Source organism: Mus caroli, unplaced genomic scaffold (genome assembly GCF_978045245.1).
Source record: "Mus caroli unplaced genomic scaffold, Mus_caroli_1 scaffold_10, whole genome shotgun sequence".
Lineage (NCBI taxonomy): Eukaryota > Metazoa > Chordata > Mammalia > Rodentia > Muridae > Mus > Mus caroli.
The window spans coordinates 84,940,232-84,958,172 of NW_028227265.1; the positions used below are offsets into that span (position 1 = coordinate 84,940,232).

General features: G+C 41.0%; 1 protein-coding gene across 1 annotated transcript in view; it reads left to right on the top strand.

The window, feature by feature from the left end:
* Cyp4v2 (cytochrome P450 family 4 subfamily V member 2) overlaps positions 1–17,184 on the top strand; it is a 33,075-nt gene extending 15,891 nt beyond the window's left edge. Inside the window, exons 6-11 of the mRNA XM_021170035.3 lie at positions 6,090–6,216; positions 8,175–8,360; positions 12,769–12,871; positions 14,175–14,309; positions 14,407–14,586; positions 15,864–17,184. Coding sequence (XP_021025694.1) covers positions 6,090–6,216; positions 8,175–8,360; positions 12,769–12,871; positions 14,175–14,309; positions 14,407–14,586; positions 15,864–16,036 — 904 coding nt within the window. The 3' untranslated portion in view covers positions 16,037–17,184. The remainder of the gene's footprint in view (positions 1–6,089; positions 6,217–8,174; positions 8,361–12,768; positions 12,872–14,174; positions 14,310–14,406; positions 14,587–15,863) is intronic.
* The last annotated feature ends 757 nt before the right edge of the window (positions 17,185–17,941 follow it).

The following is a 17,941-nucleotide window of genomic DNA, read 5'->3' on the forward strand; positions in this document are numbered from 1 at the left end:
ACTTTGTCTCTGTAACTCCTTCCATGGGTGTTTTGTTCCCAATTCTAAGAAGGGGCATATTGTCCATAATTTGGTCTTCATTCTTCTTGAGTTTCATGCGTTTAGCAAATTGTATCTTATATCTTGGGTATCCTAAGTTTTGGGCTAATATCCACTTATCAGTGAATACATATTGTGTGAGTTCCTTTGTGATTGTGTTACCTCACTCAAGATGATGCCCTCCAGGTCCATCCATTTGGCTAGGAATTTCATAAATTCATTCTTTTTAATAGCTGAGTAGTACTCCATTGTGTAAATGTACCATAATTTCTGTATCCATTCCTGTGTTGAGGGACATCTGGGTTCTTTCCAGCTTCTGGCTATTATAAATAGGGCTGCTATGAACATAGTGGAGCATGTGTCCTTCTTACCGGTTGGGACATCTTCTGGATATATACCCAGGAGAGGTATTGCTGGATCCTCTGGTAGTACTATGTCCAGTTTTCTGAGGAACCGCCAGACTGATTTCCAGAGTGGTTGTACAAGCTTGCAATCCCACCAACAATGGAGGAGTGTTCCTCTTTCTCCACATCCTCGCCAGCATCTGCTGTCACCTGAATTTTTGAACTTAGCCATTCTGACTGGTGTGAGGTGGAATCTCAGGGTTATTTTGATTTGCATTTCCCTGATGATTAAGGATGTTGAACATTTTTTCAGGTGCTTCTCTGCCATTCGGTATTCCTCAGGTGAGAATTCTTTGTTCAGTTCTGAGCCCCATTTTTTAATGGGGTTATTTGACTTTCTGGAGTCCACCTTCTTGAGTTCTTTATATATATTGGATATTAGTCCCTTATCTGATTTAGGATAGGTAAAGATCCTTTCCCAATCTGTTGGTGGTTTTTTTGTCTTATTGATGGTGTCTTTTGCCTTGCAGAAGCTTTGCAGTTTCATGAGGTCCCACTTGTCAATTCTCGATCTTACAGCACAAACCATTGCTGTTCTATTCAAGAATATTCCCCTGTGCCCATATCTTCAAGGCTTTTCCCCACTTTCTCCTCTATAAGTTTCAGTGTCTCTGATTTTATGTGAAGTTCCTTGATCCACTTAGACTTGACCTTAGTACAAGGAGATAGGAATGGATCGATTCGCATTCTTCTACATGTTAACAACCAGTTGTGCCAGCACCATTTGTTGAAAATGCTGTCTTTCTTCCACTGGATGTTTTTAGCTCCCTTGTCGAAGATCAAATGACCGTAGGTGTGTGGGTTCATTTCTGGGTCTTCAATTCTATTCCATTGGTCTATTTGTCTGTCACTATACCAGTACCACGCAGTTTTTATCACAATTGCTCTGTAGTAAAGCTTTAGGTCCGGCATGGTGATTCCACCAGAGGTTCTTTTATCCTTGAGAAGAGTTTTTGCTATCCTAGGTTTTTTGTTATTCCAGATGAATTTGCAGATTGCACTTTCTAATTCGTTGAAGAATTGAGTTGGAATTTTGATGGGGATTGCATTGAATCTGTAGATTGCTTTTGGCAAGACAGTCATTTTTACAATGTTGATCCTGCCAATCCATGAGCATGGGAGATCTTTCCATCTTCTGAGATCTTCTATAATTTCTTTCTTCAGAGACTTGAAGTTTTTATTATACAGATCTTTCACTTCCTTAGTTAGAGTCACGCCAAGATATTTTATATTATTTGTGACTATTGAGAAGGGTGTTGTTTCCCTAATTTCTTTCTCAGCCTGTTTATTCTTTGTGTAGAGAAAGGCCATTGATTTGTTTGAGATAATTTTCTATCCAGCTACTTCACCGAAGCTGTTTATCAGGTTTAGGAGTTCTCTGGAGGAATTTTTAGGGTCACTTATATATACTATCATATCATCTGCAAAAAGTGATATTTTGACTTCATCTTTTCCAATTTGTATCCCTTTGATCTCCTTTTGTTGTCGAAATGCTCTGGCTAGGACTTCAAGTACAATGTTGAATAGGTATGGAGAAAGTGGACAGCCTTGTCTAGTCCCTGATTTTAGAGGGATTGCTTCAAGCTTCTCACCATTTACTTTGATGTTGGCTACTGGTTTGCTGTAGATTGCTTTTATCATGTTTAGGTATGGGCCTTGAATTCCTGATCTTTCCAAGACTTTTATCATGAATGGGTGTTGGATCTTGTCAAATGCTTTTTCCGCATCTAACGAGATGACCATGTGGTTTTTGTCTTTGAGTTTGTTTATATACTGGATTACGTTGATGGATTTCCGTATATTGAACCATCCCTGCATCCCTGGGATGAAACCTACTTGGTCAGGATGGATGATTGTTTTGATGTGTTCTTGGATTCGGTTAGCAAGAACTTTATTGAGGATTTTTGCATCAATATTCATAAGGGATATTGGTCTGAAGTTTTCTATCTTTGTTGGGTCTTTTTGTGGTTTAGGTATCAGAGTAATTGTGGCTTCATAGAATGAGTTGGGTAGAGTACCTTCTGTTTCTATTTTATGGAATAGTTTGTGAAGAACTGGGATTAGATCTTCTTTGAAGGTCTGATAGAACTCTGCACTAAACCCATCTGGTCCTGGGCTTTTTTTGGTTGGGAGACTATTAATGACTGCTTCTATTTCTTTGGGGGATATAGGGCTGTTTAGATCATTAACCTGATCTTGATTCAACTTTGGTACCTGGTATCTGTCTAGGAACTTCTCCATTTCATCCAGGTTCTCCAGTTTTGTTGAGTATAGCCTTTGGTAGAAGGATCTGATGGTGTTTTGGATGTCTTCAGGATCTGTTGTTATGTCTCCCTTTTCATTTCTGATTTTGTTAATTAGAGTACTTTCCCTATGCCCTCTAGTGAGTCTGGCTAAGGGTTTATCTATCTTGTTGATTTTCTCAAAGAACGAGCTGCTCGATTGGTTGATTCTTTGAATTGTTCTTCTTGTTTCCACTTGGTTGATTTCACCCCTGAGTTTGATTATTTCTTGCCGACTACTCCTCTTGGGTGAATTTGCTTCCTTTCGTTCTAGAGCTTTTAGGTGTGTTGTTAAGCTGCTAATGTGTGCTCTCTCTAGTTTCTTTTTGGAGGCACTCAGAGCTATGAGTTTTCCTCTTAGAAATGCTTTCATTGCGTCCCATAAGTTTGGGTATGTTGTGGCTTCATTTTCATTAAACTCCAGAAAGTCCTTAATTTCTTTCTTTATTCCTTCCTTGACCAAGGTATCATTGAGAAGAGTGTTGTTCAGTTTCCACGTGAAGGTTGGCTTTCTATTATTTATTTTGTTATTGAAGATCAGCCTTAGTCCATGGTGATCTGATAGGATGCATGGGACAATTTCAATATTTTTGTATCTGTTGAGGCCTGTTTTGTGACCAATTATGTGGACAATTTTGGAGAAGGTACCATGAGGTGCTGAGAACAAGGTATATCCTTTTGTTTTAGGATAGAATGTTCTGTAGATATCTGCCAGATCCATTTGATTCATAACTTCTGTTAGTTTCACTGTGTCCCTGTTTAGTTTCTGTTTCCATGATCTGTCCATTGGTGAAAGTGGTGTGTTGAAGTCTCCCACTATTATTGTATGAGGTGCAATGTGTGCTTTGAGATTTACTAAAGTTTCTTTAATGAATGTGGCTGCCTTTGTATTTGGAGCATAGATATTCAGGATTGATAGTTCCTCTTGGAGGATTTTACCTTTGATGAGTATAAAGTGCCCCTCCCTGTCTTTTTTGATGACTTTGGGTTGGAAGTCAATCTTATCAGATATTAGAATGGCTACTCCAGCTTGTTTCTTCATACCATTTGCTTGGAAAATTGTTTTCCAGCCTTTCATTCTGAGGTAGTGTCTATCTTTTTCTCTGAGATGAGTTTCCTGTAAGCAGCAAAATGTTGGGTCTTGTTTGTGTAGTCAGTTTGTTAGTCTATGTCTTTTTATCGGGGAGTTGAGTCCATTGATATTAAGAGATATTAAGGAAAAGTAATTGTTGTTTCCTGTTATTTTTGTTGTTAAAGTTGGCATTCTGTTCTTGTGGCTGTCTTCTTTTAGGTTTGTTGAGGGATTACCTTCTTGTTGTTTCTAGGGCTTGGTTCCCGTCCTTGTATTGGTTTTTTTCTGTTATTATCCTTTGAAGGGCTGGATTCGTGGAGAGATAATGTGTGAATTTTGTTTTGTCATGGAATACTTTGGTTTCTCCATCTATGTTAATTGAGAGTTTGGCTGGGTATAGTAGCCTGGGCTGGAATTTGTGTTCTTTTAGTGTCTGTATAACATCTGTCCAGGATCTTCTGGCTTTCATAGTCTCTGGTGAAAAATCTGGTGTAATTCTGATAGGCTTGCCTTTATATGTTACTTGGCCTTTTTCTCTTACTGCTTTTAGTATTCTATCTTTATTTAGTGCATTTGTTGTTCTGATTATTATGTGTCGGGAGGTATTTCTTTTCTGGTCCAGTCTATTTGGAGTTCTGTAGGCTTCTTGTATGTTCATGGGTATCTCTTTCTTTAGATTTGGGAAGTTTTCTTCTATAATTTTGTTGAAGATGTTTGCTGGTCCTTTGAGTTGAAAATCTTCATTCTCATCCACTCCTATTATCAGTAGGTTTGGTCTTCTCATTGTGTCCTGTATTTCTTGGATGTTTTGAGTTAGGATCTTTTTGCGTTTTACATTTTCCTTGATTGTTGTGCTGATGTTCTCTATGGAATCTTCTGCACCTGAGATTCTCTCTTCCATCTCTTGTATTCTGTTGCTGGTGCTCGTATCTATGGTTCCAGATTTCTTTCCTAGGGTTTCTATCTCCAGTGTTGCCTCGTTTTGGGTTTTCTTTATTGTGTCTACTTCCTTTTTTAGGTCTAGTATGGTTTTGTTCATTTCCATCATCTGTTTGGATGTGTTTTCCTGTTTCTCTTTAAGGACTTCTACCAGTTTGGTTGTGTTTTCCTGTTTTTCTTTAAGGACTTCTACCAGTTTGGTTGTGTTTTCCTGTTTTTCTTTAAGGACTTGTAACTCTTTAGCCATGTTCTCCTGTAATTCTTTAAGTGAGTTATTAAAGTCCTTCTTGATGTCCTCTACCATCATCATGAGATATGCTTTTAGATCTGTGTCTAGCTTTTCCAGTGTGTTGGGGTGCCCTGGACTGGGCTAAGTGGGAGTGCTGGGTTCTGATGATGGTGAGTGGTCTTGGTTTCTGTTAGTAAGATTATTATGTTTACCTTTCGCCATCTGGTAATCTCTGGGGTTAGTTGTTATCGTTGTCACTGTTCAAAGATTGGAGCAGACTCTGTGTTCCACTCACCAGAAGTCTCAAAATCCTGTGGTGGGTGTCCTGGGTAGCTGGCGGGTGTCAGCCGACCCTGCACTCTAGCTACCCCGGTGCTGGTCTGACCGGAAGAGGCTTGTGGCCCTACTCAGGCCGGATTTTTGGCTCCCCAACCAAAGCAGTGTCAGGTCCCACGTGATTGGACTGGAGCAGAAGCTGTGTTACACTCACCAGAAGTCTCAAGATCCTGTGGCGGGTGTTGTGGGTAGCTGGCGAGTGTCAGCCGACCCTGTGCCCTAGCTACCCTGGTGTTGGTCTGACCGGAAGAGGCTTGTGGCCCCACTCAGGCCGGATTTCTGCCTCCCCAACCAAAGCAGTCTCAGGTCCCGCGTGATTGGACTGGAGCAGAAGCTGTGTTCCACTCACCAGAAGTCTCAAGATCCTGTGGCGGGTGTTGTGGGTAGCTGGCGAGTGTCAGCCGACCCTGCACCCTAGCTACCCTGGTGCTGGTCTGCCCGGAAGAGGCTTGTGGCCCTGAAAGTCAAATTTCAACTAAACCTTTGGTACAAATGCACTAACATTCCTCAGAAGTTGGGAATTCACACTGTAGAGACAAAAGCACTGACCAGAGGCTGTCTGCATGTTTCATAGCAGATTTTTATTATTTCTCTAATACATGTATTATTTGTTTCAGTTCCATGGTATGTATATTAATCTCTTATTTCACCATTTGGTATCAAATATGGATCTCTATTAGCATTGAAGAGCAATTGGCAACATTTCATTTATTAACTTTATCAAGGCCAGGTACCAAATGTCTGGAGATAATGTTCTGATATAAAAGGTGATGTTATCCCATTTATAGGATGAGTGATATGATATATAGAAGAATGAAGATGCCCTGGCTTTGGTTTGACTCTTGGTACCCTTTGTTTAAAGAAGGACGGGACCACAAAAGGGGACTAAAATGCCTACATACTTTCACCAACAATGTAAGTTGTGTGTGTGTGTGTGTGTGTGTGTTAATATATACAAAGCACAGAATCAAGTGGAATTAAATGATTTCGCAATGTTATGCAGCTATCATCAAATCTTAGGATATTCTTCAGTCCAGGATTTTTTTGTTTTGTTTTGGTTTTGGTTTTTATAGGAAACCCAGATGTAGGCCATATAGTAGAATATTTGTTCTCCAAGAGTTAAATTAGATAGAAATACAAAAACAATTATTAATATTACATTTAAGTTACCTATTCAAATAGCACTAATGAAATACTTGCTGGGTGTCAAGGCTGGTACCCAGTGTTGGAGAAAGAGAAACGAGTTACACAAGCACCCTACCGTCTCAGAGAGCAGTCTCAGCGAGTAGGTTATCTATAACAATAATGAAAGAGCATCTGTGGACTTCCTATGCTGATTTGCCAACAGGGTTGTGGATGAGAGAGGAAAGAGACGGAGATCCATACACGAGTCTCTTGGGAAAGGTTTTGGGAAGGGAAGGCAGTAGCTCTCAGATGAAAGAACATCTAACTCAGCACAGAGCAGAAATCAGTGAAAATTAATTTGATAGTACTATTTTCTTTACAAATTGAAAAATAAGCAGGAGATAAGGGCTTTGTTTTAAGCATAGCAGAATCATTTTTGTATTCATGACATGTTTATCAAAGAGCAACGTTTAATTGAAACCATACATGAAAATGCAGTTTAAAATGTGTTGAAATGTTCCTGTTTAAATATCTTTTTTTCCTGTTATTACTGCTTGAAGTATACTGGGAATTCTTCTTTGTGGTAAGGAAAAGCCACCAATGATCACGTGGTGAAGTCAGTCGATGTTTAGTGAATGAGATAATGCCCTGAGTTGTCCGCAGTACAAGCATCAGGTAGCAGGAGGAGAAGCAGGTCACATTTTATGATTACATTCCACCCCCGCTCCAAATATCATGCATCGACATCAGTGACAATAAGTAATGAATTCTAGACTACATAGAAAATACCATTCATTTTGCAAATATTAAAAACTATATATTGATATGTAAACACTTATAAAATCCACAAAGAAAACATAGTATTTTGTTCCCAAATTTCTGAGAATCTACTCATGTAAGCCTCTTCATGCGATAACTCAATTACCCAACAGGAGAAAGAAAGTATATGCAAGCACAACAGATGTGTGGACTATTTTTGTGGTTAATTTCAGATCTAGTGAACATTCTACAATGCTTGCCAGTGTTCTTGATCTGGAGAGAAGATCAGTCCACAAAGGCAGGCTCTGCTAAGTGAATGGTGACTTTGAGGTTGTGGGGCAACGTATTATAATGCAAACACAATGCTTGTCATGTGATACGTGAAATGGGGGCCTGTGGACAAAAGTCAGGTGCTTGCAGAGTGTTAGGGACAAAAGTAGATATAAGCAGAGAAGCCCTCTTGTATGGCTATCACCTGAGACCTAGATGTGGCTAGGGACCCAGTCACACTAACACTCAAAGGCACAGTGTACCAGACTCACTGAAGAGCAAACATGTAGAGTGACATGGCATCAGCTGTTGGTTCATTAACTTGCCATTGCCTGTCTCCATAACTTGATAGAATCATCCTAGAATCAGTGTCCTCTGGAGCCGGGTTCTCCCTCCCATCTGCACTGTTCCTCATTACTTCCCACACATCCCTAGGGGATGTTTCCTAGACAGTGACTCTATTCCCCAGTTAGAAAGACTGCAAAACTGGTACTTGGAAACTCCGAGTTTGTGCTGTCATTCCATTTGTAGTTAAGAGTTTCACCACATGACATCCTCGGTGTTAACCAGAGGCTTTGGTGCTGGTTCACAAGAACCTAAGCTGTCACTGAAATGAACTGAGAAAGTATCAGGGGGGGAGAGGGGAGAAGACAGCATGTTTCCATAGGAAAATGGACCAAAAGTGCAAGTTTTGGTTCAACATTATTGAAATCCTACAGGTCATAGCTGAACGAGTCAAAGAAAGGAAGGCAGAGGAAGACTGGACGGGTGCTGGCAGGGGTCCTATGCCCTCCAAAAATAAGCGCAAGGCTTTCCTTGACTTGCTTTTGAGTGTGACTGATGAGGAAGGAAACAGATTAAGCCAGGAAGACATCCGAGAGGAAGTTGACACCTTCATGTTTGAGGTAACTTTTATCGCCAGGTAATTTTCCTTACTGTATTTCACAACTCAGGATGTACTCATGGCGGCAACACCTGCTTAATGCAAGAACTAGGTTCCATTCCCAGCACCACAGCAACAAGCAAGCAAATGGGGCAGGGTGCTGGGCAGACTGGCTGCTCTTCTAAAGGACCTGGGTTCAAGTCCCAGTATCTACCTGGCAGCTCACAGCTGTCTGTAACTCTACTTCCAGGGGCTATGGCACTCTTATACAGACATACATTCAAGCAAAACACCAAGACACATAAAAATAAATCTTATCCAAAAAGAAATCCTCCATAGAAATGAGACCATCAAGATGGCCCAGGGAGTGAAGTGTTTGCTACCAAGCTTGGGCACTGGAGTTGGATCTTTGCAACCAATGTGGTGGAAGGAAAAATCTACCTCCCAAAAGTCACTCTTTGACCTCTATGCATGTACTATCATTCAAACACATACACACACACACACACACACACACACACACACACACACGTGCTTGCATGCACTCTAGTATAACTGGAAAATTTTTATATCATCGTCAGAAACTATAAAACTCAAGAAAAGGATAATGATAGACATATGATTTCTTTTTATTAAGAAAATTTAAGGGTCTCCAGACTTCTCTTAAGAGGACACAAAGTCTCACATTGTCCTCAGTTCCCTATCTTGCCTTACGTTCTTTCTTAACCTCCCCAAACAGGGCCATTACACTCCTTTTTAAGTCTGGCCCTTAGCTACAGCTATGAGGTTGCTTTAGACAAAGAGAATCGTACTAGTTTGTGATTCTAATGGAATATTTTTTAGCATTTTAATAATTCTTAAAAATACTTCTTGCAAATATACTGCATTTATTATAAGAATATTACAGAGAATGGAGCTTTCTACATGTGGATTGCGGAACTAAGGTTTCAGAAAGTCCTATGATGTAGCAACAGCTTGCAAGTGGAGGTTATAAAAAATGTGCCTGGGCTTCCAGAGGGCCCTTGAGTGCTGCGCCTTGCATTTCATTGGCTACTCTGCCGCCTGCCATCTGGATGCAGGGCAAATTCTTAATTCATTTTTAACTGGTAGATAACTATTGTTTCTGGTTCTGGGATCCAGTGTGATACTTTGATACATGTACACATTAGGGAATGTGCACATCGTGTTCATCAACTCCAGTTCTGGAGTGAGAACATTCAAAAGACTTGAATGCTTAAATATTTGAGCACTCTTTCTGCATGTACACTTGCATGCCAGAAGAGGGCTTCAGGCCTCTTTATAGGTGGTCACGTGGTTGCTGGGAATTGAACTCAGAACCTTCGGAAGAGCAGTCAGTGCTCTTAACTGCTGAGCCATCTCTCCAGCCCCAAACTTTACTCTTTAGGAGTACATAATACATTGTAATTGATTGTAGCCATAAACCTGTGCTATAGATTATGAGGATTCATTGCTTACACTGAGATTTGTATTTTTTGAGCATCTCTCCTTCCTGTCCTTCCCAGCTACCAGCCACTCTCTGGCAACTGTCTTTATTGGGTATGCCTATGAGTTAAACTATTGTTAGTGTATACATGTTAGTGAAATCATGTATTATTTTTCTTTTATCGTGGCTTATTTTACTTTCCCTTATGCTCCCTAAGATTCATCCATATTATCACAAATAATAGGATATCCTAGTTTTAAAGGAGAATGTACATGATTTTATTATACATAGCCTACAATTTAAAGACCCAGTCACCTGTTGATAAGCATCTGCATTATTCATACCCGGTGGAGTCTTTTTTTGTTTGTTTGTTTGTTTGTTTGTTTGTTTGTTTGTTTGTTTGTTTGTTTTTTGAGACAGGGTTTCTCTGCGTAGCCCCGGCTGTCCCGGAACTCACTTTGTAGACCAGGCTGGCCTCAAACTCAGAAATCCACCTGCCTCTGCCTCCCGAGTGCTGGGATTAAAGGCGTGAGCCACCACACCTGGCATCAGTGGAGTTCTTAACAAGATCCCAATGACTTATTTTGGATAATAGGAAAACCAAGCCTAAAGTTCATATGAAAACAACCATAAAAGACACTGAAAATTCAAAACAGTCTTGTGTAAAAAAAAGAATAAAGGAGTCACTTGGTTACTTTAAAAATACTCTTAAAAGCTATAGTAACTGAAACAGCGTGGTTAGAGTATAAAAACATATATAGAGACCATTGGGATGGGTTAGAGATCCAGAAAGTAATTCTGTATTTATAATCAGTTGATGTTTGACAGAGATGCTGAGATACACAGTGGGAAGAATTTACATTAGACAGAGTCTCTAAAATTAGATAGCCACGTGCAGAAGGATAGAAACTGAGCCCTATTCTACCCTTTACACAAGAATGAACTCAAACTGGGTTAAAGATGTAACTGTCAGACATGAAACTGTAAAACTAATAAGGAAAAATATGGGGAGAGCTCCCTAGTGACTGATCTAGGAACTAATTTCTTGAAGATGACCCCTAAAAGCATAGGCAACAAAGGCAACAATATGCAAATGGAATTGCCTCATCGGTTGATCTCTAGGGAAGGGGTTCTACCACTTAAGAGAACACAGTTGTAGGTAGGAAGGGTCTGAAGGCCTTTGTTCTTATTCGTGATCTGTGCCAATGAATTAAATAAAGTGCCTCCGGCCATTCCAGCTCTAACTGGCTTCTCTGTGTGGTAAACAGAGAGCTAGATGAATTGATGGTTTAAAATTTTTCCTTTTGGGCCAGGGTCAGGGAATCTCATGGTAGATTACTTGCCTAGTATATGTGAGACTGTGGATTCAGTTCCCCAAAAAACAACTGCTGGCTGATCCCCTTTATCACATGGGTAGCTGAGAGGGTGATATCCAAGTTGGGAGAGGCCTGTCTTAGAGAGTTGTTTTTCTTTCCAGCAAGGCTCCACATCCTAAATGCCCTATGACCTCCCTAACAGTGCCAGCAGCCTAGGACCAAGTGCTCAAATACGGAGCTGATGGGGGATACTTCTCATTCAAACCACTGACATTCAGCCCCTTCATCCAACAGGCTCATGGCCATCTCATGAGGCAAAATGCATTTATTCCAACTTAAAAATCCCATAGTCTTTAGCAGTCTTACTCTCTTCTATGACTCATGACAGGCTCTTCACTGTGACTCTTGTGGAATCAAAAAACTAATTACACACTTTCCAGTATATAATAGCCTAGAATATACACTCTTTTCCAAAATGGAAGAATACAGGCATAGTCTCGAAACACTGGACCAAAGCAAGACCAAAGAACATTAAATGATTCAGTCATTGTGGTGCTTGCTTCTGTAAAGTCTTCGGCATGTTTAACTTCACCCATAGGAAGCTCAGGAGACATCTTCTCCAATACACTTGAATGGGAGGTTACCCCTTTATATTCAAGAGAAGGAAATGAGTTCTTAGGAGTGCTTCCTCCTGTAAATTAGCAGACAGCCAAGCAATGGCACCTGGATCTTGGTTGCACCCCAGAGCTGCTTCGTAAAGGGTGGCAGGTGTATGGAAATACCACAGGGAGATGAGAAGGAGGAAAGAGGTGAAGGCTTGAAATACGAAGTGGGTGGAGCATCAGGCTGTCCCAATGGTGACTTGACTCCTCACCACCAGCCATACCAGAGTCTCACACAGAATGGTGCAGCCTCTGATTCATCGGCAGGGCTAGTGTTCATTTCCTGCTTTTGCTTCCTTGGGAAGTTATTTAACTTTTTGAAAAAAAAATGTTTCCTGGAGTTATGAAGATTAATTTCTACAAAATACGTAGCATTTTGCCCGAGACTAGCCATGTATTAAATTGGCTGATAGCCAATGTCTTCAGTGGGAGAACATGCTCAGAAGCCCACAAATAATCCCTGGTGGTCTGCACCAGCAGTGAAGGCCTGCCAAAGCAAGAACTCAAGGGAGAACCCTGCAGCAGACGCCACAGGGGAGCGCCTCTCAGTGGCTTGCGATAACTGATGTTCAGCTGCTTTTCCTGTATAGCCTGGTCCTCGCTTGGCTAGGGATGGTCTAGTACACCAGGGCTGGAGATCTGGGGCCCTCCCTCATCGATCATTAATCAAGTAGAAGGCCCCACATGTGTTTTAGGCCAGTCTGATGGAGGCAATATCTCGATAGAGTCCCTCTCTTCCCGGGTGTGTAAAGTTGACAATATAAACTAACCAGTACAGCAATCCTCCTGCCTCGGCCTCCTCCCAAGTGTTAGGATTACAGAAGCGTGCCACTTCTGCCCAGCGAAGGAACTGTTAAATCTCTCTCACACTGAGGTGAGCAGCTGCACTGAATGATTTAGGTGCATCAGTCACACTGAAGCTGTGAGAAGCAGAGTGCGTTCAATTTCTTCCTCGTACATTCTCCAATAGGACTGCACTTCTAAATGTCTCCTTTTTTATATTTACAGGGTCACGATACAACTGCTGCGGCAATCAACTGGTCCTTATACCTACTGGGCACTAATCCAGAAGTCCAGAGGAAAGTGGATCAGGAGCTGGATGACGTGTTTGGTACACGTGCCTTTGTTAGCTCTGTTGGGGACTCTGAGTCCACAGAAGCAATGGTCATTCTTGATCCCTAGGGATGCCATTGCCGTAAACAGAGAGGTGGTGGTGTAGGACTCCTGCCTGTATCTGTCTCCTTGACAAGGCCTAGTGAATTCCCTAGCAGGCATTCAACGAATGTCCTGACATGTGACTATCCCAGAGAAGAGGCTAAGGATGCACAGATCACTGAGATGGTTCATAATGGTCCTGATGCTGAGTAGGTGAAACAGACACATGTACCTACAGCTTAGTGTCTTGGGCTGTGCCTTGAGCAACGCCAAGAAGATGCTGTGTGGGAAGGCAGAGCTGGTTATGAGGGTTAGGGAGGATCCTTTCATATGACTGCATCTGACACAGTGAATGATACAGCAGGAGGATGTGTGTCTACTGTACAATAAACGCTATCATCTGTAAAGTATTCTTAGCACCTTAAAGGAAACCTGTACTGCTAATCAATCATTGATCTTTCTTCCCCTACCCCTGCTCCCCATTGGCAGTCACCATTTTACTTCCTGTCTCATTAAATGGAATCATAGGTGTCTTAGGGTTTTACTGTTGTGAACAGACACCATGGCCAAGGCAACTCTTACAAAGACATTTAACTGGGGCTGGCTTTCAGGTTCAGAGGTTCAGGCCATTATCATCAAGGCAGGAACATGGCAGCATCCAGGCAGGCATAGTGCAGGAGGAGATGAGAGTTCTATATCTTTATCTGAAGAAGATAAATACTGGCTTCTAGGCAGCTAGGATGAGGGTCTTATAACCCACAGCCACAGTGACACACTCCAACAGGTCCACAACCTTCTAATAGTGCCACTCCCTGGCATATACAAACCATCACAATAAGAGGCTTTTGTCTTCATAATGTGACTTTATTAACATATTAAAACTGGATATGGTCTTGGTTTACCTGGTTTCTCTAACTTGGCACAGTGTTTCATTTTATTTGGTTATTCATGATATTAGAAATTATGCTTTGTAGACATTCAACACTGTTGTTGTGGTTCTGCATTGACCTGATGTCTCACCTCACAAAGGATATATATATATACATATATATATATATACATGTATATATACATATATATACATCCTTCTATATTCATATATACACACATATATATGAATATAGAATATATTAGAATATGTGTGTGTATATGTGTATATATATATATATATATATATATATATATATATATATATATATAGTGTGTGTGTGTGTGTTTGTGTGTGTGTGTGTTTCATTTTATACATTTACTGTAACCAGGAAGATCCCATCGTCCTGTCACCTTGGAAGACCTGAAAAAACTTAAATATTTGGATTGCGTCATTAAGGAGACTCTCCGAGTTTTCCCATCTGTCCCTTTATTTGCCCGGAGTCTTAGCGAGGACTGTAACGTGGGTGAGTAGTCTTGATGGTGGCATGGGGGAGGGGCGGGGGTTATATTCCTGATGTCCATCTGGCTCCAGTGTCCTAACACACTGCTTGCTACTGACAGGCGGTTACAAAGTCACAAAAGGAACGGAAGCAATCATCATTCCCTACGCACTACACCGAGACCCCAGATACTTCCCAGATCCAGAGGAATTCCGACCAGAGCGGTTCTTTCCTGAAAATTCCCAAGGACGCCATCCCTATGCCTATGTGCCATTTTCTGCTGGACCTAGAAACTGTATTGGTTTGTATCCATGCAAGTGACTTTCACCTTTCAGGCCCAGGTGATAGATTACTTCCAAGAATCTCTGAAGCACTATGTGATGTTACTCATGGGCAATAGACTTTGAAAGGGGTTCTGTCCTTTGCTTTACACTATAGTTGTAATATGTCATTGTTAGGGGCTAGGGAGGCAGCTCAGTTGGTACTATGCAAGTGTGAGAACCCAAGTCTGTCCGGAGCTTGCATTTAAAGCTGGGGATTGTGTGCACATGTAATCCCCGTGATGGGGAGTCAGAAAGAGTTGATCTTTGTGAGACAGAATACAGAATAGATGGATCAAAACAATAGAAACTAAACCATTGCTCACCAGGCTACAGGGTCAGTGTATCTTGGGAGGTTTCTCTCATTTGGTTTAGACATAGCGGCCTTCTTTTTGTATGTCTTCATTTGGTCTTTCGTCTGTATGTGCCTGCATGTTAAATATCTTGCTTCCTACAGAGACCCACCTTAATGATCTCATTTAACTCATTTAAATTTAACCATGCAATGTTAATTTTTTATTATTATTTTAAAATCCTATCTCTAAAGAGATTCTTAGTATAAAATGTCGGGAGTTGCCTGATTTGGTGTCTTGTACTTAAGGAGTCAGAGGCACGTGGGAATCTCTGTGAGTTCAAGGCCAGCCAAAGCTACACAGTGAGACACTTTATCAAGTAAACAAATGAAATATGGAAAGAGTGAGAGGTGTCATCCCTAGGTGTCCTCTGATGCCCATCTAATACTGGATATGGTCCAGGACCTCTCAGAGCGTCCCATCTGAGGATGCAAAATCCTGTGTATAAGCTGGCATAATTTGCATATGAATGCATAGTTATATCTTCAAGTATACTTAAATCATCTGCAGATTCCCACCATACTAATGACAATATATACGCTATGCAAAATAATTGTTCTGTATTGCATAGGGCATGAATGATGAGACAAAAAGACTATCTTCAGTAAAAGATGTGATTTAAAAAGTATTTTAACCCATGGTCAGTTGAATCCATAGATATTTAATCTACAGATCAATAAGTCCACAGCACTGTAAAAGACGAGATTGTCTGGCTGTTGTAGATAATATGACTCTTGTGGGAGCAAAGGGGACACTCAGAACTTTTCAGTTTTAGCCGTCTTCTCAGGGATTTTGTTCAGTGGCCTACGTGGATGTGAAGTGCCTGGGGGCTGCCCTGCAGCTCCTGTATCTGACGTTTCAGCTGTGTCTACAATTCAAGTGATACTGTTTACTTTTACTTCAAGGTCAAAAGTTTGCTGTCATGGAGGAGAAGACCATTCTTGCCTGTATCCTGAGGCACTTTTGGATAGAATCCAACCAGAAGAGAGAAGAACTCGGCCTGGCTGGAGATTTGATTCTTAGGCCAAATAATGGCATCTGGATCAAGCTGAAGAGGAGACATGAAGATGATCCCTAACTCCATCCTCAAGCTGTGACTTTATTAATGAAGATCATTCCATAGGAAACATGGTATCTGTAACTTTTTAGATTATGAATTGAAAACTATGAATCTTCAAACCTAGTGCTTTTCCTTTCTTGTCCCCCCTTCCCCACCCCAACCCAGATCTTGGGACACAGTCTATCACTGAGAATTTTGGTGTGTTTGTTACCAACATGGATGCCACATCACACCTGGTCTCTCTCTCGAGGGCACAGTTAGCTAGCTGGAGCAGCACTGACATAAACATACAGGAAAAATTATAACAGAGGGACCATCGGCCTGCCCAAAGATCATCATTTAAATGAAATCTCAGAATTAAGAAAATGTTCTCGTTGACTTGGAAATTCATATATCATTTGAAAATGTTGGGTCACTAAGCCCTCAGGATAATGGGCTTAAGTTTTTATGATGTCATCAGAGATATCAGTTATGATGGGAGTAGTTGCCAAAACACTTTCAGATTTTATAATGAAAAGCAGGCCCCTTGCATGCCCCAGTCAAGGTGCAGTCACCTCGTGGCCTGTGTGCTAGAATCTTCTTTCTGTTCTTAGTGGACACAGTCACTTTAGACATCTTATTACTGGAAGATATCCCTCTCCACCACATCCAGCCTCTCACAGAAGCGTAGTTAGTGGCTTTTGAAGTTCAAGTGGCCACAGAAACTTCCTGGTTATGTGCCATTCTATTAAGAGTAGGGGCATGGAGTAGAGGAGACATCAAATGTCTGCCCAAGTTCTGCCATGGCTAGAAGTAGCTAAAATGTCTACACTGATGCCTCTCCAGTTCCTTTCCAATTTACTCTCTCCCACAATATACTTTGGTGTTATGGAACTCAGGACCATGATTGGATGAGTTAGAACTCAGGATTTCTCTCCTTGATGTGGCCATGTCTTTCTTGTAATTCCTCTACTTTTAGAAGAAAGAATCTTTTCTTCTATATTTAGTTACACTGTACGATCGCACTTCGTTCAGCCCGAGACATCTAATTAACTCAGCCCCATGGAGTGTTCTCCCCAAGCTGTCAATTGAATTCCATTCCTTGCATTTTAATTTGGCACACAAGGCTACTATTCCTCACACAATGACTTTTAGAAACTTCTCTTAATAAATCATTTTTAACAGCATCGGTTGTGTGGCTGGTTTTGGTTTTGGTTTTCCATGGCCTAGCAATCAGAAGCAGGAAGCAGAAAGGGTAGAATTTGTATCCATGAATCAGCATCCAAAGGGAAACAATGTGAAAAGGCAGTTATTTGGTAAGAACTAGAACATGGGTCATTTGGGACAATATTACCAAACAGGGCTGTTAGACTCTCCAGAGAGTCCCAGGGCACAGAACTCAAAACAACCAATGAGGGAGATATACACTAGAAAAGAGTCCATGAAATGACTAATGTTACTATCTAGAAACTGGGTCTAAGCAGAAAGTCTCATTCCAAACAATTTGGGAGATCCTTTAATTGGTTTCACTTGTGTAAATGGGGTTTCTCCCAATTTATTACATATATTTAATTCTTGCCTTATACATTTTTAACATTTTATACACTTTTATACATTCATCTACTTATTCCTTTATTTAGTATATGTGTATCAGTATGTGTGTACAAGGCACACATGTGTCAAGGGTATGAGCTGCATTCTCTGTTTGAGTTTATTGACCCAAGCAAGGTAAAGCCAGAGGTCTTCCCTGGGATTTGTCCAGCTGGAGTTGAAGGAAAGAGATGTCAATCTTCAGAAGAAACTTTAGGTCACTGATCGATCCTCTGGAGCAACTTCGAGGAGATGGAATGAAAGGGATGTGTGGGGACGAAAGGAGAGAAGAAGGATGAACCTTGAATGATGCTGGGTTCCCACCTATTCTCAACCACACCTTGGACGCCAAGG